Source organism: Perognathus longimembris, chromosome 2 (assembly GCF_023159225.1).
Source record: "Perognathus longimembris pacificus isolate PPM17 chromosome 2, ASM2315922v1, whole genome shotgun sequence".
NCBI classification, from domain to species: domain Eukaryota; kingdom Metazoa; phylum Chordata; class Mammalia; order Rodentia; family Heteromyidae; genus Perognathus; species Perognathus longimembris.
The window spans coordinates 141,846,012-141,872,985 of record NC_063162.1 but is presented as its reverse complement, the minus strand read 5'-3'; the positions used below and the strand labels follow the sequence as shown (position 1 = coordinate 141,872,985).

Sequence of the window (26,974 nt, the reverse complement as noted above, 5' to 3'; positions counted from 1 at the left end):
ACATGATCCTCCCCTGCAACTGAGACTTAATTTGCACTCAAGAGATGGCTTCTGGCTTTCGTCTTGGAGCCAAGAGTGCAGGAGGTTGGGTCTCCCTTCTGTCCCCACTGTTTGGTAATTTGTTTTTGCCCATTGCATTGCCTAAAGCAAGCCCCAGGAGAGTGAAAAGAAAGCCAGTTTCTTTAAAGGGCATTTTAAAAACTGGGTTGAAGTCCTTGATTTAAACTTATCATTTTTCTCTTCACTGGAACACAGCCTTCATTCCCCAGCCCACTGGGAAACAGAACCCCAGCGTAAACAACACAGACCCTCAATCCAGATCATCTTTGCTGTCCCTGTAGTTAATGGTACTAAGGGAAGATGCACTTTATCTTAGGCAGTTGGTAACACTCACTGCCTTACAGTTTGGTTTGGAGACCAGAATCTTCACACACGATTGATTGGTTTAAACTGGGTTATGAAAGTAGGTCATCTTATCTTTAGAAACCTTGAATGAAGAGCCAGGGGGAGACGGGGTGTGCGCATGTGTGCATGCCTGTGCGTGTGCGTGTGTGCATATGTGTGTGTGTGTGCACATATTCTCATTTCAGTCCTGTTCCCTAAGCCGGTTGTTTTAGACCTGTGCTCTTCATCAGCTTTACGTGACATCCCAGCTTCAGTTTTGGTGGCATCACCAACAGCTCCTCCCACCCTGCCTCTCCTCCCTCTGATGGCTGAAGTTAACTTCTCTGACCAGAGAAGTCGAGTCAGGTTGTTCAGGTAGCAAATGGTGCAGTAGGAGATGGCAAAATACAAGGAGGCCCTGCCAAGGCAAATCCATGAACCCTGTTTGGTTAGATGCGTGAGTGGTAGGACAGAATCATTATTCCTTTAGTGGCTAATATGGGGAGTATTTTAAATTGGATCACGTTGGCTTCTGGGAGAAATCCTAGAATCCCGTAGCTTCATAGGTCTATGATGAGTGTGTCTAGGCATACATGTTCTGTCACATGGAAAGGGAATGTTGAACACTGTCTAGGAGAAATAGGTGTGAGGTATAAATTAGTTGCACACTTTCTTATGAAAATTGTAGATTACTAATTTGCATGTCATATCTCCCTTAACCCAAGGTAATCATTTCAGATGTAATCAATATGAAAATTATTAAAGAGATGTTTTACTTTTTTTTCCCCCACACCAATTCTTTTAACACTGGATTTTACAGACTGCACTCTATAGGTAGTGCTAACTACATTCAAGTGCTTATTATGTGCTACCTATTAGTATTTTCTTAAATGCTCTTACAGGAGAGGCAATTCATATTTTTTTCTTTGTGATTTTTTTTATAGACAGTTATGTAGAGCACATATTTTGTAATCTTTACTGTTTTAAAACAGTTTTTATAAGCCAGTGCCTTCATTTGGGGTATGAGGGCATTCTTTGTATGTGATTCCCAATCTCTAACATTCCCTTACCTTATCTTTAAAAAGAAATTCTCTGTAAGTGGTTGTTCAAAGGAAATGTCATTCAAAAAAGCATTTTTTTTTAATACAATGCACCTTGATTAGGACTTGGAAAATTGTGTTAAATGAAGTTAAGTCAGGAGGAGAGAGACACAAAGGTCACGGGTTTTCTCTCATATGTGAAAGCTAGAATTAGTTTATAAATATGTAAATACTTTGGGAGGTATGCAGGTGTACACAGGTGTTTTAACTGAAATACGGTAGGCTTAGAGAAGAACTCCGTATAATTCCATAGGAAGCCTGAATGAAAGGTAAACAAAATAAATACTGGCTTTTTCTTGTACCCATTCATAGGACTTAAGTAGAACTTGAGCTAGCAATTATATTCATACCTATAAAACTATACTGCTATTCCAACTCTTAGGTAAATCACTATAAATCTATCTGTCTGTCTATCTCCATAAACACATGCGTCTCTACATATCTTATCTCAGCATTCATTTTTTCATAAAGAAATATCATCTTCATTTAGATATAGATAAGTTACTTTTTGTCTTATTCAGATGGGCATTCTTTTGAGTTGTATATTATTTAAGGTGCTATTTCAAGGTAGATATATAGAGAAGAAGCAGGAAAGATGTTCCCAGATAGAGTCAGTCAACAAAAGGAAGGAAGGAAGGAAGAAAGGAAGGAAGGAAGGAAGGAAGGAAGGAAGGAAGGAAGGAAGGAAGGAAGGAAGGAAGGAAATGGGGCATGTTTAAGAAAGATAAATAAGAGAGAAACACTTATAAAGGTAAATAAAGAGAAGTTCATGCACTACTAACAGAAGACCTGATATATGAAACTAAATTTGGATTTTTAAAATTTTTTATTGTTATTGTAAAGGTGATGTACAGAGATGTTACACAAACCAGGTAGAGTACATTTCTTTTTGGACAGTGTCACCCCTTCTGTCACTCCCAGGTGCCCCTCCCATCCCCACCTACAAGTTGTAGTGTCTAGTGAGTACCACTGCTGCATTTTGTTCACCCTTTGTTCCTTCATTTTTGTATGAATTTGGATTATTTGATAAATAACAGAATCATCTAATCATTTGGAAGAATACCTAAGCATTCAGAACAAGGGAGAAGAGCAATTGTGACTGTATTTTAGAGGGATTAAATGTATTCCCACCTAAAATAAACTAGAGAGGGTATCAGAATCAGAGTTGGATTTCTCTTTGGGAAACTGACCATGAGGAGTGAAGTGTAGAGAAGGGACAAGATAGGAAGATGTGCCTGGATTTTATGTACATTTTGAAACTATAATTAGTAAGATTAGCCAAAGGTTAGCTGTGAGGAAAACAGGTGAAAGACTTCTCGCATCTGCCATAAGAATGGAAGAATTTACTGAAAAGTCAGGGAGATTTGAATAAAGGAAGATTAGCAGAGGAAATGAAGAGGTTTTACAAATGTAAAAATTTGAGACGCTTATTAGATCTTGGAGCAGAGACACTGAAAGAGCAATTGTGTCTGAAGTTCAGAGAAGAGGCTCTTACTAAATGCAAAACTTGGGAAGCAGTAATTATTTTCAACTAAATGAATCAGCCCACAGACTCAATGTAGGTGGAGAAGGATAAAGGTGTGAGAATTGAGCTGAGACATGCTTCAATAGCTAGAATTTGTGACCAGGAAAGATTCAACAAAGGAGACTGGAGAATATCCATTGTGATATAAGAAAGACAAAACTAGTAGAAGTAAAGTTTCTGTACAGGAAGGAGGTAATTATCTGTATTATAACTGTCAGTCAAAGTGGAGACTGATAATTCACCAGTGGATTCTAAGAGTAATTCTAACAGAGTGAAAGAAGAATGCTCCCACCCTAGGGAATTGGATTCTAGCAGTGAGGAGGAGGAAGAAGAGGTGGAAAAGGAAGAGGGGGAAGAGGAGGAGAGATGATGATGATGATGATGATGATGATGATGATGATGATGATGATGATGATGCAGTATAAGGAAGTAAAGGCAAAAAAGAGGAAAACTATGTTGAACTTTTTATGAGAGAAGAGTAATAAGTAGAATTAAAGTTTGATACTGATATATGGTTTTAGCTCTTATTTTCATGTATATTTTTTAAATTTTATTTGTGCTTGACTCTGCATCATACATTTTCCCACCTGACTGCTCTCCATACTTGTACACCTTGATGACTTTCTAACGAAGCTGTATTATGTTACTTCCTATAATCATCTTCCCTACTTGGAATTCCTAATGTTGCCAGGTTTCATTCTTATGTGGTAGGGGTGAACCTGGTAAGATACACAGGTTTTTCTTTTTTCCATTAAGACTTCTTTAGGATGTATTTCCCAATATGTGTGTACTAGTTTAAGGTCAGTGAACATTTACTTTATGCTTTCCTTAAAGGTTCTTGCAAGCTCTTTTCCGTTCCCATTATTCCTGGGATTAATGTTGTTAACTGCTCAAGTGGCAGAGTGCTAGCCTTGAGCAAAAAGAAGGCAGGGACAGTGCTCAGGCCCTGAGTTCACGGCCCAGGACTGGCCAAAAAAAAAAAAAAAAAAAAAAGAAATCAGATCACAGTCATCTGACCAAAGTGAAAGTAAAATGCATTTTCAGCATCCTCTATTGATATTTTGAAGTCCCAAGCTTTATGAATAAAGTTAAAATACTGGTTATTCTAAGGGTTTTTCCTATTACATTTTTATTTATCGCAAATACAAAATGGGATCCGAATGCACCAAACTTCAACATAAGTCTCAAACTACTGTAAAATGACTGTTGGGCATAATACTCATTCTCAGTAACACATCAAGGTTAATCATTATGATCAGCAAAGCTGACTGGAGATGCAGCTCAAGTGTAGAATGCTACTCAGGAGCAAAATTTGTGAAGGGATTCTTTTATATCAGTTATAGGCAAATTAAAGAATGTCTTAATGTTTTTTTTTGTGTTTTTTTTTTGCCGGTCCTGGGCCTTGGACTCAGGGCCTGAGCACTGTCCCTGGCTTCTTCCCGCTCAAGGCTAGCACTCTGCCACTTGAGCCACAGCGCCACTTCTGGCCATTTTCTGTATATGTGGTGCTGGGGAATTGAACCTAGGACCTCCTGTATGTGAGGCGAGGACTCTTGCCACTAGGCCATATCCCCAGCCCCTGGAGTCTTTATATTATATAGCTGTGGCAGAACACAGCAAATAGCAAAGCCTCCATGTCCTTCCCCCACTTCTCTCAGGGTTCCTCCCCCTCCCCCAGTACTGGGGTTTGAACTCAGGATCTTGTGTTTGCTACACTCAGGCCTATTCAGTTGAGCCACACCCCCAGCCCTCTCTTAGCTGGTTATTTTTGAGGTAAGTTCTTGCCTCCCTCTTGTGTATGCACCTGAGCTGTGTTCCTCCTTCTTTAGGCTTCCTGTCTCAGCTGGGATCATGCCTACTGAGTTGACCTTTTCTCTGTGGAAATGGTGTCTTGAGGATTTTCCTTCTCAGACTGACCTGGAATTAGATCCTTCCAATCTTAGCTTCCTGAATAGAGTTGGTGACAGGTGTGTGCCACTTGCCTGGCTATGGTTTCAAGGGCTAACTGCAAGCTGATCTTCTCAATCTCCATCTCCCAAGTACCTAGGATTGTAGGCATGAGCTACTGGTGTCCAGAGAGTTGTGTTTCTTCTAAAGCAGATTTACACTAAAGAGTGAAGCCAGCTGGCCCTAGCAGTTCTGTGGCGCCTGAGTTGGAGGCAAGATGGGCCAGCTTTCCTCTGAAAGCCTGCGGTGGCTTGTAGTGTTACCCAGGATTCAAACAGCGGTGGGTCCAGAATTTAGATGGCTGATCTGGCAAGTTAGTACAGTGCTTGAAGCTTTTGACCACCTGCATTTTGACTGGTCCTACCTGCCTCATCTAAAACTCCAGGACGTGGTTTCTGGGCAGCCTAGATTGGAATTAAGGATGTTTTGGTGACCCTTGCTCTGCTGTATCATTGGCTACTTCACTTCCTAGAGTAGTTGGCGGGATTTGGGCGGTGGTTGTTCCCTTAGTATCTTTTGCTATTACGATGTATTCCTTTTCATCTTCTCTAGTAGACTTCCTGGTGTGAATTACCACAGTATCCCAAGTGTCTGGCACCAATGGCGAGGAATAAATGTTTGCTGAACGAATTAAGGAGTAAAACAATGAAAAGGGATTGTTTTGTAGTATTGGTTTATAAGTCAAATTTGGGTGAATAACTCTCAGTCATAGAACATCTTATATTTCATCCATGTGTATAAGCTTTTAGGGTCCAGTCCTCAACCTATGCTTCTATTTCTTGTTACTGTCTGTCCTAGAAGAAGAGGTGAGGTCTTTTTTTCTCAAGGACTTCTATGAACAGATTGAACTTGAGTTGTCACAAGGGAACATTACCAATGGGGAAGGAGATATTTTGGGAAAAGTGGCCAGCCATTGATGTAGTGAGTGATGAGCCCCCTCTGTATTGTTTTCCTTTTAGGAACGGTCATGGGGAACTTAGAGACACATAAGGCATGGCCCTACATCACACTATTCCCCAACTCTTGAAATGAACATACCTGGGCACTGTCCTTGATCTTTTGTGACTCACTCTCATACCTCTAGAAGTTGCTTCACTTTCCTTGCATTTACTAAGCACCTAGACCTCTGGCCATGCTGTGTCCTTCTGATTCCTACCTGGGATTCCTACCTGGGACTCTTTGACGCTATGGGCTCTGAAAAGAAAATGGACTCTATTTAAATCTGAAGAAATGCATGCATTATTTAAAAAATGGGTGATGCTAAGTATTTTTTTCCCTCTCCTAGTCAACATCCTTTGGTCTATAATTCTCTGTGCTAAGCCTTGGAACTTAGAGGGTTATTGTGGGAACAGATCTGAAGTGGGTTATAATAAAGATGGCTCACATAGAAGATAGATTTCTAAATCGTTTGGTTCTGCTTTAAAGCTCTTTAATCCCCCCCTATTAGTCTGCTCAGGCTATTATAGCCATACATTATAGACTGGATGACTTTAAATAACAGATATTTACTTCTCAGGGCTCTAGAGGCTGACAAGTACAAGGTCAGAGTGCTGATACATTTGATTCCTGGTGAGGGCTCCCCCCCGCCCCCCCCCCCTTTTAGCTTGCAGACAGCCACTTTCTTAGGCACATAGATGGCTTTTCCTAGGTGCATGCACATGGAGAGAGGTGTGTGGGAAGGGAGTAGGACCAGACTGCTGGGGGGGGGGGTGAGGGGATCTCTCTGATGTTCTTTTATACAAGGCACTAATTTCATCATGGAAATTCCTCCCTCATGACTTCGTTTCTTTCCGAAGTCCCCCACATCTTTTAGACCATCCTGTCAGGGCTTAAATTGTCAATATGTAAATCTCGAGAAACATAATTCAGCCCACAGCCTGCTCCATGGAAAAAATCACAAGTCAGTATTATTCTGCTGAATAAGAGAGAAATGAGAGGAATTTTCCTGTAAGACATGTCGACACAGGCTTTTTCTTTTATGGTTGATCCAATACAATACTTCCCCTAAAGCAAAATAAAATCTCTAATTCATGTAATAATTTGTCACACCATAAGAAGGAATATGAAATTCTGTTCCCTATTCTTTATAAGACTAGTGCTTACTCCCTCTCTTCAATTAAACACAGCATTGTGTGTGTGTGTGCGTGTGCGTGTGTGTGTGTGTGTGTGTGCATCTTAGGGTTGTTGCCCATCATTAAATGTACTGTTCCAGTTTTATTCACCTTTAGAGGTATGTGGGCGCTTTTAGAGGCTGAAAAGTTTTTCAGCTTGAACAATAAAACATTAAAATTAATTGGGTGGGAGGCTTTACTGAATTAGCAACATGTTTGATTTCGTTGAAATTCATTACACATTTTGTACAGGGACATAAACTAAGTGTTAGGAATCCTCTGCCCGTCTATGTGTAATTTTTCCCATGCAAACACAAGCGTGTTTTCAAACAATCTTGCTTCGAAACGCTTTAACGCCATCCTCGTCCTTCTAAGCTAAGTCACTCCGCAAAGGCACATTTCGGTAGAATTTGATCTCATGGCCAAGGCGTTTGCAGTGTAGGGCCCGCATAAAGAAGGCTATTCATGGAACTCTTCACACACTGGGATTTCCCCTCCTTTGCCGATTATGCGTTTCAAAACTAATCACATCATGGGATAAAGCAATGCCAGATCTGAAGGCTATCGGAGCGATGGCTCAAACTTTTCCACACTTCTAGAATATTCATAGGATCAACTGGAGCAGTACGTGGAAGGTTCCCGGGAAAATTATGTCACTTCTTTGGGGGCCCTTGAACTGTCTGACCTCCAAATGCAAAGTTTGTCCACTGAAGTGGGTGGGTCTTTTCCTTGCAGGAGAACGCCGTGAATGGGGAGCACCTGTGGCTGGAGACCAACGTCTCAGGCGACCTCTGCTACCTAGGAGAGGAGAACTGCCAAGTCCGATTTGCAGTGAGTTGTGTCTCCAGACTCCCACTCGATCCTTCTGGGGAACAGTCTCTGAGTCAGGGGACAGGCGCAAGGGGACCCTTGTGTCTGGATTCCCCCAGGGAAGGGCTGTCGGAGGCTGCAAGAGAGCCTGTCTTCTCGAGATGATGGAAAGCTTCCCCAGATCCTTTCAAGGTTCACCCAGCATGTGTCAAGTTAACACTGCTTCCAGGTTGTCAATTTCAGTGACTTTAGGGTTTGATTGTGTGGGGGCCAGACCTTGCTGCTTTAAGATGACCTGTTGGAGGGGAGGGAGAGGGAGAGGGTATGAAAGAGTGCGTGGATGGTGCTTACAGAGGGGAAGGGAGTAGGCCCAGGATGGTGTGGGGAGAGAGAGAGGGGGGTGATGTCTTTGTAGGAATTCGGGGGGGCGGGCAGGCAGAGATGCTGGTGGGGAACCTGGAAAGAGCTGTGGTAGGGGTGGGTATGGGCTTGAAAAATAATCCGGACTATAATCAGAAGGATAAAGTTCAAGAGATGAGAAGAACACTCAACAATCAGGCCAACCTTGCTTATTAAAATTCACCTGGAGTCTCTGTTTAGAATGATTTGCTTCAGGTTTAAAACTCTCTTTAGGTTCTGTGCAGAATGGCTGGTGATGGTGTAGTAAATTATATTGAGAAAGTGAGCATAACAATTTTTGCATAGTGTAAAAATTATTGCCCTAAAAAAACAGAGAGTCACGAGGAACATAGAACAGTAAAGAAGAAAGACGTATTCTTTCTTAGCCTTTTTCAGAGACAGGATGCTTTGGCATCATAATTGACACTGTATGTTATAAGTTTTTGTTCGGTTTGTTATATGGAAGAAAGGGTTTGGAGCAGAACGTAGGATATTAACTTGTAAGTGAATATGTTTCTGTTAATAACTAAGGACAAAGCAATTGAGTTTTTCTCAAATGTATATGTGCACACACACACACACATACACACACACACACACACACACACGCACGCACGCACGCACGCACCCAAAGACTTGGACCAGGCTGTTGAAATGGTGAGGGCTCTGAGCCAAGACCTGTATGTTGCTTTAGCAGTTTGGTCCTCCTAGGTTATAGGTTTTGTTTGGAAAAACTTTGAGACTTGGGGGAAACCTGGGGGTTGTTTGAGCATAATCAGGAGTAGGAAAAGGTCAGGGAGGGGCCCAGATGAACAGACTGCGGATCTGAAGTAAGGATTTGAATGTCACGGTTACCACTCACTGTGTGACATTGAGAATTCATGACCTTTGGACTTGGCTACCTTCTAGACAGAGAAAAAAAAAGATTGTAAGGTTAAATTATTGTTAATTTTGCTTCCTGCTCAGATCTCTAATTAATCCTGTGCATCTCTTCTCATATCATGGTAAATTCAATTGGCTTAAATATCATCATTTCAACTTTATGCATATGTATTTTTAATTAAAGCATAATCGTGCTGAATTTGATTAAATTAACCAAATCCATGAGAAGCTCAGCTGTTTGGACTAAAGTGCTATAAATAATGAATTAACATTAGGGTCTTAGTTAATTGCACAAACACTCGTCTTGGGATATCAGATAATATAAAACAGAAAAAAAAATAAACAAAAAACAAGAGCCAGTCTTAGCTGCTTTAGATTTTATCTCATCCTGCTGCCAACTAATGTATTGATTTGGGACGGGCACCTACCTTGTCTCTATACTTTTTTCCCTCTTGTCTGTTCCTGGCCCTCTCCATGGTGCTCTGTTTTGGACCTCTCTTGGCAAGAATGTGAATAGATCCATCCATCCTCCTCACACCTGTATCAGTAAATAGCTGTGCTGTACCATCCACTGTCTCATTCTTATTTGGTCCTTCTTAACTCTGCTCTAGGAGAAACCACCAAGAGAATAAAGGGAATTTGGCAGGATCATTAGGAAACAGAGTTGTGAGAATTGCTAGTGTTCTTTGAATCTTCCATATAACTTTACCCAAGGTACTTGGCCCAGTTGACTCCATTTACAAAGTATCTGGGAGATGAAGAGCTTCTCCTCCCCCTCCCCCTGCCCCAATGTGGTGATTTTGAAAAAGGGATACATCCATGGCAAAGGAGAAAACAATCCTCACTGGTTACAAGTTCCTTAAGGAGGGCTCGATGACTCCGTGAAGTAATGCTTAGAAAGTGCTCCTACCCATGAGGCACAGTGATTTGCCTAATGGATTAAAAGAAGAAAGCAACAAAGGATAGACATTGACAATGTACAACACATTTACATGTACATGCATTTACAAATGTATAACACAGATTTGCAGCGGGGGACACAGGTAGCTCGCGCCTGTCATCCTAGCTTCTCAGGAAGCTGAGATCTGAGGACTGCAATCCAAAGACAGCACAGGCAAGAAAGCCTATGAGAGGTATCTCCAATTAGTTAGCAAAAAGCTGTAAGTAAAACTATGGCGTAAGTGCTAGAGTGCCAGCCTGGAGTGAAAAAAGCCTAGTGAGAGGATGAGTTCAAGCCCCCATACCACCTCCAAAAACAAAACCACAGCCACAACAAAACCATTTCCTACATCGGTGTGGAAAGTGTAAATACAACATCAATCAACTTTGAAGATTTATGAAATGAGGCTGAAGTGGGCAATCTCCTGATCGTCTGGTAGGTGTGGGGTGAAATGCTTCCCCGAATTGGTCATGTGTCCTAACTAAAGGCATTAAAAAAATAAATCTTCCAGTACTTTCTCTCTCCGCCTCACCTTGTGGGGTGTGTGATGCCTTTGGGCATCGTGTCTGGGGAGAGACATTGACAAACAGCATAGGGGAAAGAGGAGAGAGGGACCACGTTGGGTCTGGGTTTGGCTGGAACTGTGTTGTAAAGAAGATTAAATAACATGGGTTAGAACTGAGTGTTGGGGGGGAGGTGGGAGGGTTAAGGGGAGGGAGGGAGGGAGGGAGGCCCTCCAGTATTTGAGGGGCTGTTATGAAGAAAAGAGAAGCCACTTGCTATCTGTTTTAAGGAAGAAAGCCTTCGGTTGTAGATTTCCATAGATTCCACTGACTACCACAGGGTTTCCCCCTCTGCTGTCCATACCAATCACTGGGGACCCCTCTGAACAGTGCAACTTATCGTTTCTTTCCCTGATCCAAAGGCTAATTGATTTATTCCTGGAGCTGGGCTTGGAAATCTGTGATTTTTAACAAGCACCTCAGAGACACTGTTGCACATGATCTGCAGACTACAGTTGGAGAAATAGTGTAGTGTGTTAACGAACAGAACTGTCCAGCGAGGAAGGGAGGCAACCTGGAGAGATGGGCTCAAAGATTGTGTTCATGGATAACTCGGATGGACATCCTCCAAGGCGGCTAGAGAAGGGGCTGTTCACTTGCTGTGGGCAGGAATAACGAGAAGGAAAGCTGCAGGGGAGCCTCCAGGTTGGGGATGGATTTGCAGCTTTCTTAAAATTGAGCAATTTTGCAAAAATAAAAGAAAGCATGCCCCAATAGCTGAGATATGACATTGTCACTTCTTTTAATGGACGCTATTGAAGAGTGCCTACCTGGTAGAGTTGGGACCAAATTCACAACAACCAGGCATTACCTACAGGCTTTAAAAGCCAAGGCAGGATGATGCGGGGGGAGAAGAGGACCCATCCCCAACACGACATGAGCCTTTCTCTCCTTACCACGTGAGAGCAGAGAGAATGTCTCTAGATGGAGACAGGAGAAGGACGAAAACAGTGAGGACTGAAATACAGGCGACTTTGTGGAAATGGCGAAGGAGCTCCTCCGCTTTGAAAGATGGCTAGGTGGAACTGGAGAGGGAAAAGAACATGAGTACACTCAGAAGCAGGGAGACGCTGTCTGAAGCAGAGGCAGTGATCACGAGCCTGATCACCAGCCATGTGTGATCGCACCAAAGGGCATGGACGAGGGACTGGAGGAAGAAGGATGGAAAGGATGGATAGGCTGGGATGTGGCGCCTTGTTTTGTGGACCAAAACTTGGAGGCATGTTACAACTCCAGGGCCTCTAGGAAGAGTGGCAGTGTGATGTGTGGCCTAAAGCTAGGCCAGTTAAAAAGTGGATGTGGTTGCTACTGACAAGAATGCTGTAGCTGCAGGGGGAAACCAGAGCTGGTGTCTCTAACTTATGGGACAGTGTGGCATCTACTTAAAGCCCATGCCGTCCTGAGCAGCCAGGGCCTGCTGGTACCATAGGGTTGATCATTGTGGGCGGTTACCAAAGGGTACTGAAGCCAAACCATTTGCTCCGGTGCTTCAAAGTGGATCCACGTGACGTGAAACATCATTCCTCTTCTCTGATTCTCTCAAGTGGCAGCATTTATTACTGTAAAATATGCATGGACAGATATTTTAATGGAGTCAAATATGTTCCCAAATCAGCAATACTTCCAAAAATTAGTCACTGGTTCTTTTTTCAGTTTAGAGAGAAAAATACAAGGATATGGAAAAGCATTGTTATATGGCAGCCTGTTCGCAAGGAAGAAAAAACCTGAAGTACAATTCCAGCTAGGTGCTGTGGTTTGGTGACATTTATTCGGATGTGGATTTTGATTCATCTATTCACTCGGTATGTGGGGGCTGAGGTCCCAGCATGAAGGTGCTTCAGGCAGTGTTGAGAGGGACAGATCGTTGACTGTAAGTGACAACCTCACCATATAGTGGGTGCTGACAGCCAACACACAGTCTTATGTCCTAGTGGGAGAAAATAGATACCAGGAGGACTGTGGTTCAAGATCAGCCTAAACAGTTTGTGAGACTCTATTTCAAGTAATAATAATAAATGACTGAGTGTAGTGGTGTACACCTGACATCTCAGCCACACGATAGACGAAGATTGAGGAAATTCGTGTTTCTAGGCCAGCATAGGTAAAAGCATTCCTGAGAGCCCAGCTCAAAAGAAAAAGCCAGGTGTGGTGGCATATCCTGTCATTCCAGCTATGCGGGAAACTAAGTAATGGATCACAGTCCAGGCTAATCCAGGCACAAAGCAAGATCTCATCTCAAAAATTGGGGCAAAGTGCATATATTTTAAAAGTACATATATATATATTACATATTATAAAATGCACATGTGTGTTTTCTCTAGTCTGATTGACCTTTCTTTTTGCTATTCCTCCTACCACTATTATTCAACAGCTTTCAGTGAGATTTTCCTGTACCATCTTCATCTATAGCAAAATATGTTTTTATATTATTTACCCTCCATCATTCTCTTTCCTACCCCTCTTTCTGGTGCATCCTTCAAATGGTCCCAAAATAATAATCGTGTTCTCCCTGGTTTTGTGTGCATATACTATATATATATATATATATGTTATATATATATATATATGTTATATATGTGTGTGCATGTATGCAAGTATATATCTGTTATGGCTCTCTTTTAGTTCTAGGTTCTAGCTTAAAAAATTTGGCTTATCTCACCCAACCAACATGGTGGTCTCCAGTTCCATCCGTTTTTCCACAAATGACATTATTTCATTTTCTTTTATGTTTATACATTAATTGGGTGGGGGCTTGAACATAGATCCTTGCACTTGCTAAAATAACAGGCATGTACCACCATATGCAGCTTCTCATTGAAAGAAAAGGGGGTGAGCAGAGAATCTCCTGCCTGATAGGGCCTTGAACCATGATCCTCACAGTTTCAACCTCCTAAGTAGCTAAGATTACCCTCATGAACCACTGGGGCCTGTTTTCATTCTCGTTTTTCTTGGCTCAGAGTCGAGATCTGCCATGGCAGAATCTCCAGTGGGTAGAGTAGGAAAGGGTGTGCTTTGGAAGGTAACAAACCCGTCTCTGCAGAGACTGTGCACTGTCTGGGAAGAGAGCCACTGCTCGACTTCATCAAAGAGTATCGGGAGCGAGCACCAAAGCCTGATCTGTGCCCCTGGTGGTAACAGCAGACTGACTGGGTGCAGGTGTATGCTCCAAAAGACAGACTGATATGCTGATGTTCAGGGCCATTCAGAATGTGGTCTTATTCAAGAATAGGGTTGTTGCAGAGGTTAATTATTTAGAATGAGGTCATTCTAGAGCAGTGTCAGCCCTAACCGGATATGACAGGTGTCCTATGGGAAGAGAGGATGACCTTGGTGGGTACGTATGCAGAGAAAGAGGCAGTGTGATGACAACAGTGGGGACTGCCATGGTCCTGTCACGGGCGAAAGGATGCTGAGGATTGTGACTGCCATCAGGACCTTAGGGAGAGGTGCGGCACCTTCTTTCTCGCAACGCTCAACAGATTGTTCACCCAGTCCACACCTCCGTTTTGGAGGACTACAGTCCAGGGCTGTAGTAGAACACTTGTCTGTTGCTTTACTTGTTTTCTTTTGTGTTGGAACTGGGGCTTGAACTCAAGGCCCTTCTCTGTTTGTCTGTTTCTATCTTTTTTCTTCCTGTTTTTGTCTCTGTCTGTCTGTCTGTCTGTCTGTCTGTCTCTCTCTCTCCCAGCTGTTTTGCTCAAAGCTGGTACAGCACTTTATTACTCGAGCCACACTTCTTCTCCTGGCTTCATGCTAGAGTTAGAGTCTCATGGACTTTTCTCCTTGGGCTCTTTTTGAACCATGGCCTTTCCTAGCTCAGCCTCCTGAGGAGCTCAGAATACCCATGTCGCCACCAGCATCTGGTGCCGTTTCTGTGGCTGGGAGTCCCCCGGCTTGTGGTCTTCGGTTAGAACAGTGCTAGCAAGCAACTGATGGACAGCTCATACCTTGTGCCACTAATATAAGGCACAAGCAACCACCATGTCTGTTTTGTGAGGGTATTCCCTCACCCCCAGGCTCGCAGGTGCATGCACGGGGGCCAGTTAAAGCAGCCTGGAGGAGTTGGGTGGAGAGGGCCATGGCCCCGGGGAAGTGGACAGCAAGGTGGGTGGGTGCCTGCCGCTGACAGAGGAGGTTGGATGGCGAGGTGAGTGAGCACGTAGGTTGTGTGAGAGGGAGACGCCGCTGCTGTCAGACTTTCAGACTGCTCTTGCCAGATATAGTCCTCTATTTTTAAATCTGCTGATGTCATCGACTTTTTTATGGGCAGATGAACATGTCCTGCTTCCACTTTGCTTTCATCTTTTCTTCATAGGTAATATTTGCTGGAAAAGTCCACCTATGCCTGCAGCACCCCATCTTAATTCTAAAGGGTCTTTTAATGTCCTTGACTAGCTTTATTGAGGAAGAGGATGGACACGTTTCATGCCAATCTAGGGGCAACAGAACTTAACTCAATAAAAATCCAAGTTCCGAGCCAGGTGCCCGGAGCGCACACCTTGTAATCTTGGCTCCTCAGGAGTGTGAGACCTGAGGACTGTAGTTCCGAGTCAGCCCAGGCAGACACATCTGTGAGACTCTTATCTACAACTGATCACTAAAAAGCCAGAAGTGGAGCTGTAGCTCAAGTAGTAGAGTGCCAGCCTTGAGTGAAAAACTTAAGAGGCAGTGCCTAGGCCTGGAGTTCAAGTCCCAGTAACAGTTGCACGCATGCACACACGTACACACGCACAATCCAAGCTCTCCTCCGCTTCTCTAAAGTCCGGGGCTCTTCTGTAAAGTAGGGATGGTTAGTCAGGCTTACCTATCACAATTGTTGGAGGAATTAAATTCACATGTATTCATGTTCCCCTTCCTCGTCTCTTGTCCTTTCATTTGGCCATTAAGTGAGATGAGCTAATTAGTAGCTTTGTTGAACTTGGCTTTTACCAAGCCTAATGTTTGGATTGATTGTGTCTCACCCTGATACTGAGGCCTTTGTGCCTTATCTGCCAATAGCAGATGGGTGTCCCGCACCCGGGATGGCAGCTTGGTTCAGCTGGCTGCAGACTGTTGGAGGGCACTGCCTGTGGGGTCAGAAGAGCCCTGGAGGCCAAGCTACCATGTGGTGTTGTTTCGATGGGAGCCCAGAGCCAACACTTCCAGGGACTCTCAGTTGGCCAGAAGCTATCCCCCTCCCCCTTAGAATAATGAAGATCTACGAATCAAGATGGCGCAGGGAAAGCAGAGCTGCCAACAATAGTACCAGGAAGATAGCAAGACAGCTTTTCCATGGATAGAATCTTGGCAACTGACTTCCTAATAAGGGGGATATGCGTGGAGGGAGAGAGTGCAGCCTGCCTTGGGTGGAAAGGATGTGGCCCTTTGTATGTCGGGCTGCATCGTTGGGCATCCATGTGAATGCTAGGATATCAGAGCACAGCAGGCTGTCAGTCCTGCCAGCCATTCTAACCGTCTCAGCTGGCATGGTTGTTTTTATTTACTACAGAATGCTGTTTGCCTATGGAAGGAGCATATCTCACTAATTCTGCTTACTTTATACAGTAGAGATAGTAATCTGAAATGTAGGATAAGGAGCCTGGGATGGCAAACATGCTGTTCCTCCTGGGTGACCTCGATGAACAGCACCAGTATTTACTACAGTCCATTTTTTTTCCAAGTTATATTCGGGGGGTGGGGGGACATTGAGTGACCCATTCATAAAAGTAACATGGGGTATTATACAATAAAATGTGCTCCACTCTTCTCCTTTAAACTACCGTTAAAAGTGTTTGAAGTTCAGAGAAGCTCTACAGGATTTCCTGCTAATTTTGAGGGGAGCGAGTATTATGGAACCCTTTATTTTCTTCTCAGAACACCCCTTGGCATCCAAGAGCTTGGTATTCTGTGGAAAATCATTTGAGAAATACTCCCATGATGCTTGGCCATTTGGCCAGGACTCACACTCTCCATCATAGGTCACTGTCATGGTGACAATTCTGCCAGGTGAGCGTTCTAGGCAGGTCACACGCACAGAAAGGGAATGGGAAGACAAGTCTCAGGCAGACTCAAGCACCGTCAGAGCTCTGTATCTTCTTCTCCATCTTTGTGTGATTCTTTTGCCTTTATAGTATTATTGTGCCTTTTAGTATTGAGCCAAAAATGTGTGTGTGTGTGTGTGTGTGTGTGTGTGTGTGTGTGTGTGTGCTATTTTATTCTTCAGAGTTGGAACCTCTGAAAGTAATTGTCATTTCATCTGTGGTGACAGTCTTGATGCATTTGTGTGTTGATGTGTGGGTGGGTGTTTATATAAGGCAGTTCTGCTGTTATTGAATATTATATGGTCCGGTTACTTAATAATAAAGATAATTTGCATCTGATTCCGCCTTGAGTTTGCATGTCAGGTGCAGAAAACTGCTTTGCCTTTGTCTGATGTTCACCAGTTCCAGGGACCAGAGCAGTGGAGTTTAGACACTATTCTTACTGTTCCTCAGTCACTCCAAACTACTATTGACCTCAAAGCTGATATTGCCAGTCCTGGGGCTTGAACACAGGGCCTGGGCACTGTCCTTGAGGCTCTCTGTGCTCAAGGCTAGGGCTCTAAAATTGAACCATAGCACCACTTCTGGCTCTGTTTATGTGATACTGAGGAATCACACCCAGAGCTTCATGCATGCTAGGCAAGCACTCTACCACTAAGCCACATTCCCAGCCCTGGCTTTGCGTTCCTAAAAGCCTTTTACTGTTTTTATCTGCCCCAGAGACCAGGCGGATACACATTTTGGAAGGAACATGATTTTTAAACACCAGGAAATGGAGGAGCCTGCAGTCTTTGAAGTCTACATTTGAGGAGGGGTGGGTGCTGATGAAGTGTGTGGGCTTTGGGATGAAATGACCTCTTCCTTCCAATCCAGACTCTGAGATTTCTGGGCTTCGAGCTGTGTCCTAGTGGCATCATTCTAACCTCTTCAACTCGGAGTTTGGCAGCTGTTAAGATGTAGATTGTAATCTGCATCTTATGTTTTGGTAACAATGAAATGAGTTGAGGCACAAATAACAGCTGCCTGGCAGATCATACTCAGTAATGTCAGCCACTCTAATCATTTCTGTTCAAGGGAAAAGTGGACCCAAGATACTGAACACCAAAAGAGTAGACAAGGTTTGGAAGTCTGAGCGTCATTGACTATGTCTCTGTCATTTAGGCCAGGTCTCGTAAGGTTTAAAGCAACCAGTTCTGCTCAAGTCAGATTGCCCCTTGCCTCTGTTCCTTCCCTATCTTTTCTACTTTTCTTTCATACTTCACCATCTACTTCCCCTCTTATTTGCCTGTCTGTCTCCACCCCTGAAACATAGCTTCTATTTAGCAAAGGGGCTTTTCCTATTGCATTGTCTCTTAAGTCTCCAACATTAAGAAAAAATGCACTGAGTAGAAAGAATGAGTTCAGTGATGTGCTTGTTGAGTGGGAGGCTTGCATGCACAGCAATTTGTCACCAGGCTAACTTTGCCATTTAGATATCTGGGATGTTTGCCTTCCCTTTTTCTTTTTAGGACCCTTAAGAGGAAGGTTTCACACTGGCTGCTAGCAGGCTCTTGGAGGCGAACCCCTGGTTGACCAGCACCTGCTTTCTGAAGCTCTTCTTGTTAGATTTTCATGGAGAATGAACTACTTCCTATCACCTCTGCACGAGAGATCCTGATGTGGTTGTCAGTAGTCCATCCCCCTCAAGATATCATGAGAAGAGACCAAATAATGCAATTATGGCCATTACCATATTTCTTATTTTTTTCTTTTTGGGTTAAGGATCCAGCCCAGGGCCCTGTCTGTGTTAGGCAAGTGCTCTGTCCTGTGCTTCATCCTCAACCGTGATTCTTACTTGACTAGGCCCTGGTCCCCCTAATTCATAAATAAACAAACAAACAAATAAATAAATAAAACCCAAAGAGAAGCTGCATGTTATATTAGTGGACCTAGACTTTACTCTTAACTAGTTTTTTTTTGGGGGGGGGCAGGGGCAAGTTGCTCAATCTCACAAATCTTGGTTCCTTTAGATGTAAAATAGGTATATGGTTCTTGGTATGGCTAAAGTGCACTATGTTTCTATGTACACAATACATAGATGATACCGCCAGCTTCCTAGCAAACCTCTGTATAGGTTAACAGTGTTCTCATTAAAAAAATGGTGTGTATGTGTGTGTGTGTGTGTGTGTGCGCACTTGCATGTGTATAAACAACTTTGTCAACTGGGAACACATAATGGGATGAACCATGACCAATATTTTGATCTTCTTGGGTTAGATTGGCTAGAAGACCTTGTCTTAATCATGTTATTAATAGCACACATATGGGAACTAGCAATGACAGGCTAGATTATCTACCACATGCAGCTTGATGTGCCTTCTTAAGTAGATATAATCCTTATTAAAGCAAATGCCTCTAAATTATTAGTTAGAAATATTTAGCTGAGAACTTAAAAAAAAACAAACAAACCAGTTCCATCTGTTGCCACAAAGTAAGCCGATAATGAGAACATAATATAAGATGGCATAAATGGTGCTATCATATCTGCAGGCAAGAATCTGATAGAAGTCTGATAGAAGTCTCAAATCTTTCCCGTCCTACCTCAGAACATGCTATATCTTGTCTTGGGAATGGAGCCATTGAGACAACCTCAAGACTCCATTTGGGCTCATTTGTTTTCATAACGTCTGGAATCCACGCAGCCCATCCTGTATCTATCTATGCCAATTAATAAATGCACATGTTGGTGTGAGGGCTTTAACTGTGAATTTCTATTAGTGTCTGTGTATTTGCACATATATTGGCACTCCGATTAATCTACTACAAATTGTATGGCAACTTGGATCTGCTAATACAAATAAAACAGAGATCAACAACATCTATCAGGGAATCACCATGAAAAGCTCTGGAAAGGACCAGAGAGGAAGATTGAGTATGGTCACATTCAGAGACTGGGTATGGTTAGATGCTTCTACCCTGAGGAGCCTAGAGGATCAAATGTGAAAAAAGAAAGGAAAGACAACAGGTCAGAGGGTGTAGAGAGAAACAAGAGCTGAGAGCAATGAAGCAGAGAGATAAGTCGATATAATAGTTATGGGAATTGAAGTGTCCTTGAGTAACATGAGAACCAGGAAGAGGAAATAGAATTATGGATTTATAAAGATCGCTCTGAGTTCATTAGGTTGAATTCCCTTTAGAATCTCTTATGGAGAGAGGAGGCAGAAGGATGTCTGAGCAGCACAGCAACCTAGTGCCAGTCGACGAAGGCACTCAACTAAGCATTTTAGAGGCTAGCAGAGTGTTAGGGTCTTTTCACACAATACGTTCCTACCCGTGCCACCCCACCACATACCTCATGAAGAACAGATGCAATATGGACTTGCTTTCTGTCTTCATAACCAGACCTGAATTGTAGATTTCCAGTTGGTGGTAGCGATGTAAGTCTTTCAATTTTGTTCTAGGATGTAGACCTCTCCTAAGATTAGTGTGGTTGCTTTCTATATCTTTTTTTTTTTTTTTGGCCAGTCCTGGGGCTTGGACTCAGGGCCTGAGCACTGTCCCTGGCTTCTTTTTGCTCAAGGCTAGCACTCTGCCACTTGAGTCACAGCGCCACTTCTGGCCATTTTCTGTATATGTGGTGCTGGGGAATCGAACCCAGGGCTTCAAGTATACAAGGCAAGCGCTCTTGCCACTAGGCCATATCCCCAGCCCCGCTTTCTATATCTTTTGAAACATTTATCATTAGAAAATTTTCTCATCATACAAGCATCATAGAGTATGCTTACATAAACCTAGGTGGCATATTTTAATACCCACCTCGACTGTTTTGTGTATATCATATATATACACATATATACATATTCATATATACAACTTATGGTTGGCCATTATCCAAAATGCCATTCTACAGTACATACCTGTACTTAAAAATAAAACAAATCCATTCATGTAGTTCACTCTTGAATCACTCACTCTATGTGACTGGTACTAATTTTAATGTAAGGGTAAACTTATATAGTGTGTACCTTTTTCCACCCCTAATGGCAAAATCTTCTGTTATTCTGATGGTAGCTTTTAACAGCCCCAATCTAATTTGTTTTCTACCAAATAATGTCCCAAGCAAGTCCCAGCTGGCTACTTGTATGAGGAGAAAAGATTTCCATGTGACTTTCTGGTTATTGTATTTGGCTTACCAAGTCTTCTCCTTTCCTTAGCTTTCCGCTCTCGTATTTTGGATGTTTTTCCTTTCAAGTGAAAGACATAAAATTTATTGGTTGTTGGGAAGACAGAATACTTCTTTTATTTGTGTCTAAACAATGCCAGAAAGGCACTTTTCATCCTCCTGTGCGCAGTTGGCCCCGAATGGGCTGGCTCAGGTCGGGCTCCGGCTTAGCTCTGAGATGTATGTGGGTATCTGAGGTTAGGCTGCAGAAGCGTCTCGGGGAACGCAAACACTTCACTTGCAGAGTGCTTCAGATGGTATGTTCCTTAGAAAAGAACAAAACACACGGTGGGAAGAGCATATTAAATGGCTTTTTATTGCCGTACTCAGAGGCAATTCCAGCCACAGCCCAGTAGGAGACTGTTGTCTGTACAATAGGCCAGGAAGGCTCCGCAGTAAAAGCCAGCCTAGACAGAGGATTGAAGGCATCCTGGGCTGTTGATTACCCAGAGACAGAGGCTCAATTATGAGCCATTCACATCAACCTTAGCGGAGACCTGTGTGGGCCTGCAAAGAGGGTCATATGGTCTCAGCCGCTATTGCAGTAGGGATCTGAAATGTTCCCCCTAGGCCTGGGCGTTGAAGACTTTGGGCCTTAGCCTGTGCCGCTGTTGGGAGGTGCTGGCTGCCTTGCAAGTAGAGCAAGGTCAGGCCAATGGAAACATGTCCTTGAGGAGGATGCTAGTAGGCTCCTGGTCCCTCCTTCTCATGCTCAGTTTTGGCTTCCCCATTGCCAGGAAATGAACAGACCCTTCATTGGGCCACATGCCCCTGTTGTGACGTACACCAGGGCCCTGGGACAGTAATGGAAACCTCAGGAACCTTGAGCCAAAAATATCTTCCCTTTATTCAGGTGATTATCTCAAGTATTTTTGTCACCGCAGTAGAAAGTGCATGTGGCCACTTTGTATCTCTGCCTTTCTTTTCTGTGCTGTTCTAAAGGATCCCTCTGGTGTTTGGGGACCGAACTCTCTTTCAGACACAATGCCACTGCCTGCCATTAGTGTCTGGCCCCACCTCTATGTGGTTAGTGACTCCATTCCCAGCACCAGCGCCCTGCCTACTCCTTCAGTATTGTGACTTCTCCAGAACTACCTGGCTTTGTGCTTCCTGCTTCCTTTGCCTGGACGATGTTCCTCACCATCATGTACACAGTGGACCCCCTCATTTTTGCGGGTGATTGCCCTGTGGGTCTTTTCAGTGAATCCTTACCTGGATAATCGATGTAACCTATCTGCAAGGCCAACCTTCATCTTTTAACTTCTACATAGCACTTACTTCTATCCATCTATTCTGTTAGCCATAGGTATTTTTGTACTGTGTGGGATTCTCTCTGAGATAGAGCAACAATAACAAACAATTATTTTTTTAGTACTAAAAATTTTCAAGTGCAGACTCCACAAAGGTAGTTGGGAAATTGGTAGCATCATGTTTGAAGACAATCTCAGTATATAAAACAATAACAGATCCTCAAAAAAAATCCACAGGAATAAATACAGTCAGTGGTTATTGGAATTAAAAAAATCAATATTGCTATTCTATGTTAACTAGTCATAAATCTAATTGTTATAGTGAACATATTATTACAGCCCTAGAACCAGCTTTTCAGCCGTCTTATAACCTCTACCAGTTTGTTCCGTCATGTCCTGCTATATTAAAATTTGTATTTCTCCACCCATATTCAGAGCATTAAAGAACTCTATCTTGCTGGACATGGGAGCATAAACTTGTAATCCCAGGTCAGCGTGGGATATATAGAGACCCTTTCCAAAAAGAAAAGGACAGCAACAACCCAACAGTCTATGTCAGTCAACTTAGAGCCTCAATCTGCATTAGCATGCATGTGGGTGTTTCATCAGTGGCCCATTCTTGTTCTTTCTCCCATCCCTATACTCCCCAACTATGTCTTTCAAATTTCACTCACCTGTAGATGTGCAGTGTCCTGTGAGTGACAACATCACATAATTCCTGTTCTTAACTCTGTCCTGCCTTCCCACCAGGAATTCCTGGAGCCCTCTCACACAGACAGTTCAACCGCTATACAGCCTTGGTACCATTTTCCCTCTGTTGTCTGCTCACTTTGGTGAGCCACATTCTGAGAATGCCTGTATCCCGGTAAGGATTTTGCCCTAGTCTCCACACGATGGCAAGTCAAGAAGCTAAATGGGAAGGGAGTCTTCTCCTTTGTGAGTGCTTTCCCCTTTCTTCCCGCCTTCTTTTTCCTTGTCTGTCAGGCAGTTTCTCCAGTAGGAAGGATCATTGCAATATAGAAAACCACCCAAGACCCTCCCCCTTGCTTGTTGGCCTCTTGGGAAGTTCTGATTGGCTAGTCTCTGAGTGTCCGCCCTGACCTAGATCTCATGGCTTCTTTATACTTCCAGTGAGTTCACTGGTCACATCTGTGGGTGCTTACTGCCTGGGGTCCCCAGACCTGTGTTCAACAAGTCATGAAAATGGAGACCCAAGGGCTTAGCTTTCCAGTACCTAGCACACACACCACAGTCTCAATTCTTTTTAGGAGACATCAATGTCTGTCTCCTAATGAGACTTTGAACTTCTCCCTGTTGGAATGTATTTGGCTTTTTTCTTTCTTTCTTTTTTTGCATACCTTCAAGCTCAGGCACAATTTGAGTGTCTTTGTGCTCAAGGTTAGTGTTCTGCCACTTGAGCCACAGTAGTACCACTTCTAGTTTTCTCTGAGTAGTTTATTGGAGATAAGAGTTTCATGGACTTTCCTGCCCAGGCTGTCTTCGAACCACAATCCTCAGATGTCAGCCTCCAGAGTAGCCTGGATTACAGGCGTGAGCCGCCACTGCCTTAGCTGTATGTGGCTGTTCATGGGTAGACTTCTTATAAGGCTGAATTCAAGAATTTTCATTCTCATTTAGATCTCTCTTATTGACTTGGCCTCTGAGACCTTACCCCTTGTCCAAATCATAGCTTTTATTGTCTGAACACTCGGCCATGTGTGGCTCTGTCCTGTTAAATGAACTTTCCTCTCAGCTCCCTGTGGACGCCTGACATGCCCTCACCGCCCCCGCCCCCCCGCAACCCCCGGACCCCAGTTTCTCCTAAAAGACAGAAGAACCTGCAACCTTTCCATGGCCTGTGCCGCTCTCGCTCAGGGAGGGTCAGAATGACCTGTTTGCTACATTTCCAATCGCTATGTTTTGGGAAAGTAAGCAGGATGTTTTAGCTCCCTGGGAAGTTCACTTTGGTGGGATTTGGTGAGAACATCCTGGCCACAGCTCAGTGGCACACACACACACACACACACATTCCGGGGCTTGGTGTAGGTGGGAGGAAGGGATGCGTATCTTCAGGCATGGACTTCCAACAATGCCTTCTTCACTTTGCGGGTGTTCCTGCTGCCTTTGCCCAGACATTCTGAGGTGTTTGGACATTTAGCATCGAGGCTACGGATATGGGATAAAGGATGTACCTCTGAGACACCCAGTGATGGTTAAAGGCTGTCTCTGAGAAAGGCAATGTTGGCCTGTCCCCAGATGCATTGTACACACACACACACACACACACACACACACACACACACACACACACACACATCCTGATGAAGGAAGTCTCTTCTCCAGCGTTGTTAGTACAACTCGAGCCGAGGGCTGGGGTCATGTAGGGTCAGCCTTCTCCTTTGCAGAGACCTCTGAATTTGCACTCAGGTCACAGTCTCCTCTTGACCTGTGTATCTTTACTCCTTGGCCTGTGACCATGAGTCCTATGATCACAGAAAGATTTTAGTGATATCCCAAGGAATTCAAAGAGTGGCCTACTAGAAATTCTTCTGGTTACCCTCCTGGCTCATCCAGAATGTTCTGTGTTGTATTGGTGAAAAAGGATTAAGACAGGAGAGACAATCGAGGCTGGATTTGGGCTAGGAAATGATGTTAATAGAACTTTCAGGCAATGCCATTCTCCAGTTTTCCAACCATCAACCAATTTACAGATTGCATCTCAGGCTCCTGTGTGAAGCAGGTTTGCCAAGCATGCTTGTCATTTCTTCTAATTAGGTTTCTAAATAAATCAAGGATTGCTTGTTTTCATTTACCTTGAATTATGGGGCAGCAATGTTCTTGTTTCTGCTGTCTAGAGAGCGCTCAGCTACCCAAAGGACCCTGGATTGCTGATACTGTAAAGGTGGAGACATTTCCTCCCCTGTGAGCTCCCTTCTAAGCTAAGCTTGCCTTACCCAGCTTCAGAGAGGAAACCAGGTTAAGGCCAAGGTTTCTGGGCTGCACGGCCTCTTCCCTATCCTCCTGCCATTGTGGCAGGGCTGAGCCATTCTCCTTGTCTGACTCTCAGCCCTTCTTCAGTGTCTATTCAGGAAGGCCAAGGGGATGAGAGAGGTTGATGGGGGTGGTGGGGTGGGAGGAGCTTGAGGTTAGCTCACCCCACCAGCCTTCCTGTGCCGCCCTCCTTCTTGCCATCTTTACTTCTCAGGCCCAGTAGATGACTTCCTCATGCTGCCTTTCCAGCCTCCTCGTCTCCTAGCGTTCTTACCTCCCGCCTGCAGCTCCTTCTCTGGTCTTTACCATTTTTTGTGGCTCCCAGGGCACCCGCTTTGGGCATTCTGTCTGGAGGGAGGTGCTGGAAGCCCTGCCTGAGTTGGGTGTTTGGTGGGACCAGCAGCAGGCTCTGGCCTTCGAGTCTGTCAGAAGCACAGGGCATTGCTATGGCCGGTCTTCTCTCAGAGGCCTTGTGTGCTTTGGATGTGTGGGCATTAGGGCTGGGAAGGTAGGCGGGACAGGTGGGCTCTCAAGACCACAGCAGATCTCCAGTTAGCAGTGGTACATCGGTCCCCTCTTTAGGAAGAAATAGGTTTGGTGTGGGCTTGGGTGGGAAGGAGCAGCCAGCTTTGTGATTCCTACTGCTTGGGGTCAAACATCAGTCTGTTGGAGGCAGCAACCATTTAATTTCAGTTATCTTGGGTGGGAAGAAGGAGGCAAGCATTTCATAAATCACAGGCCTATGAAACCAGGCAACCTAAGTCATTGAAATGCCCGTATCCTTCCCCTTCCTCCATCCCCCCCTTTCTCCCTCATCTTATCTTACTTTTTCCATCTCCTTCCCTCTCTCTCTTTCTATCAAACCCAGCTAACCATCTCTACCGTGCATCGTAACTGAGCAGCACTCACATCTCAGCTGAAAGGAAGAGAAACTAGTTTTCACGATGCTACCTGTAGATCAAGGGCTTAGAGCCAAGGAATGTGATTGGGTGGGATAAGACTAGATAATAAACTTTTTACTGGATAATTGCATATTCTGGACACTGTTTTTCTCTGATCCCTCTGTTTCTGGAACCCTAACCCCTGGCCCCAGTAGCCTAGGCTGTGGCAGTTTTATTCCCATGCTTGCTAGAAGCTGGGGTTTGATGAAGAGCTGCCTCCATTTCAATACCAGCAGTGCCTGGAAACTGATAGAGCACAAAGCCAGAAGCTTCTCTCCTCGCCGCTGTCTGGAGGCTGGGTATGCCCTCACTCCCAATCTTAAAGCACAGCATAACGTCAGGTTATTATTTACATAAGTGTGGGTCCTTCCCAGTAGATCCAAATGAGATAATGAGATGTGATGAGATATAAGTTGTCTCACATCCAATATTGTCTTAGTTTCTGCAGGTCTCACACATACACACATGAACACACACACACACACACACACACACACACACATACAGAGAATGAATTTGTTTGACTACTACCACTGATAAAATTAGGAGACCTTTATTAAGGTCACTGACATTACTCATTTAAAGCAGTAAGCTCAAATTAATAAAAAGTTTCCATTTTTAAACCTATACGGTATTCCAGTATTGGTAACTCTGATCATTTTGTTTATGCTAGGTTCTATGATAACCAACAAGAAGAGACAAGTAACCAATTAAAGGATTTGTTAATGACAATGTATTTCATCAACTTTCATTGTGAAAGAAACCTTGACTGTGGTTTTTTTCTTTAGGAAAAAATGAATATTTAAAATATTTAGAATATCTAGATTCCTACATTGTAGCATATTAAAATTCTTTCATTTGACCTGAGTCCTAAAAATAAAATGTGTAACATAACCAAGTCCCCAGTTTT

General features: G+C 43.7%; 1 protein-coding gene across 1 annotated transcript in view; it reads left to right on the top strand.

Annotated features, from left to right (window-relative positions):
• The window catches only part of Dgki (diacylglycerol kinase iota), a 327,861-nt gene that overhangs the window by 78,625 nt on the left and 222,262 nt on the right, over nucleotides 1-26,974 (top strand). Inside the window, exon 3 of the mRNA XM_048340285.1 lies at nucleotides 7,803-7,898. Coding sequence (XP_048196242.1) covers nucleotides 7,803-7,898 — 96 coding nt within the window. The remainder of the gene's footprint in view (nucleotides 1-7,802; nucleotides 7,899-26,974) is intronic.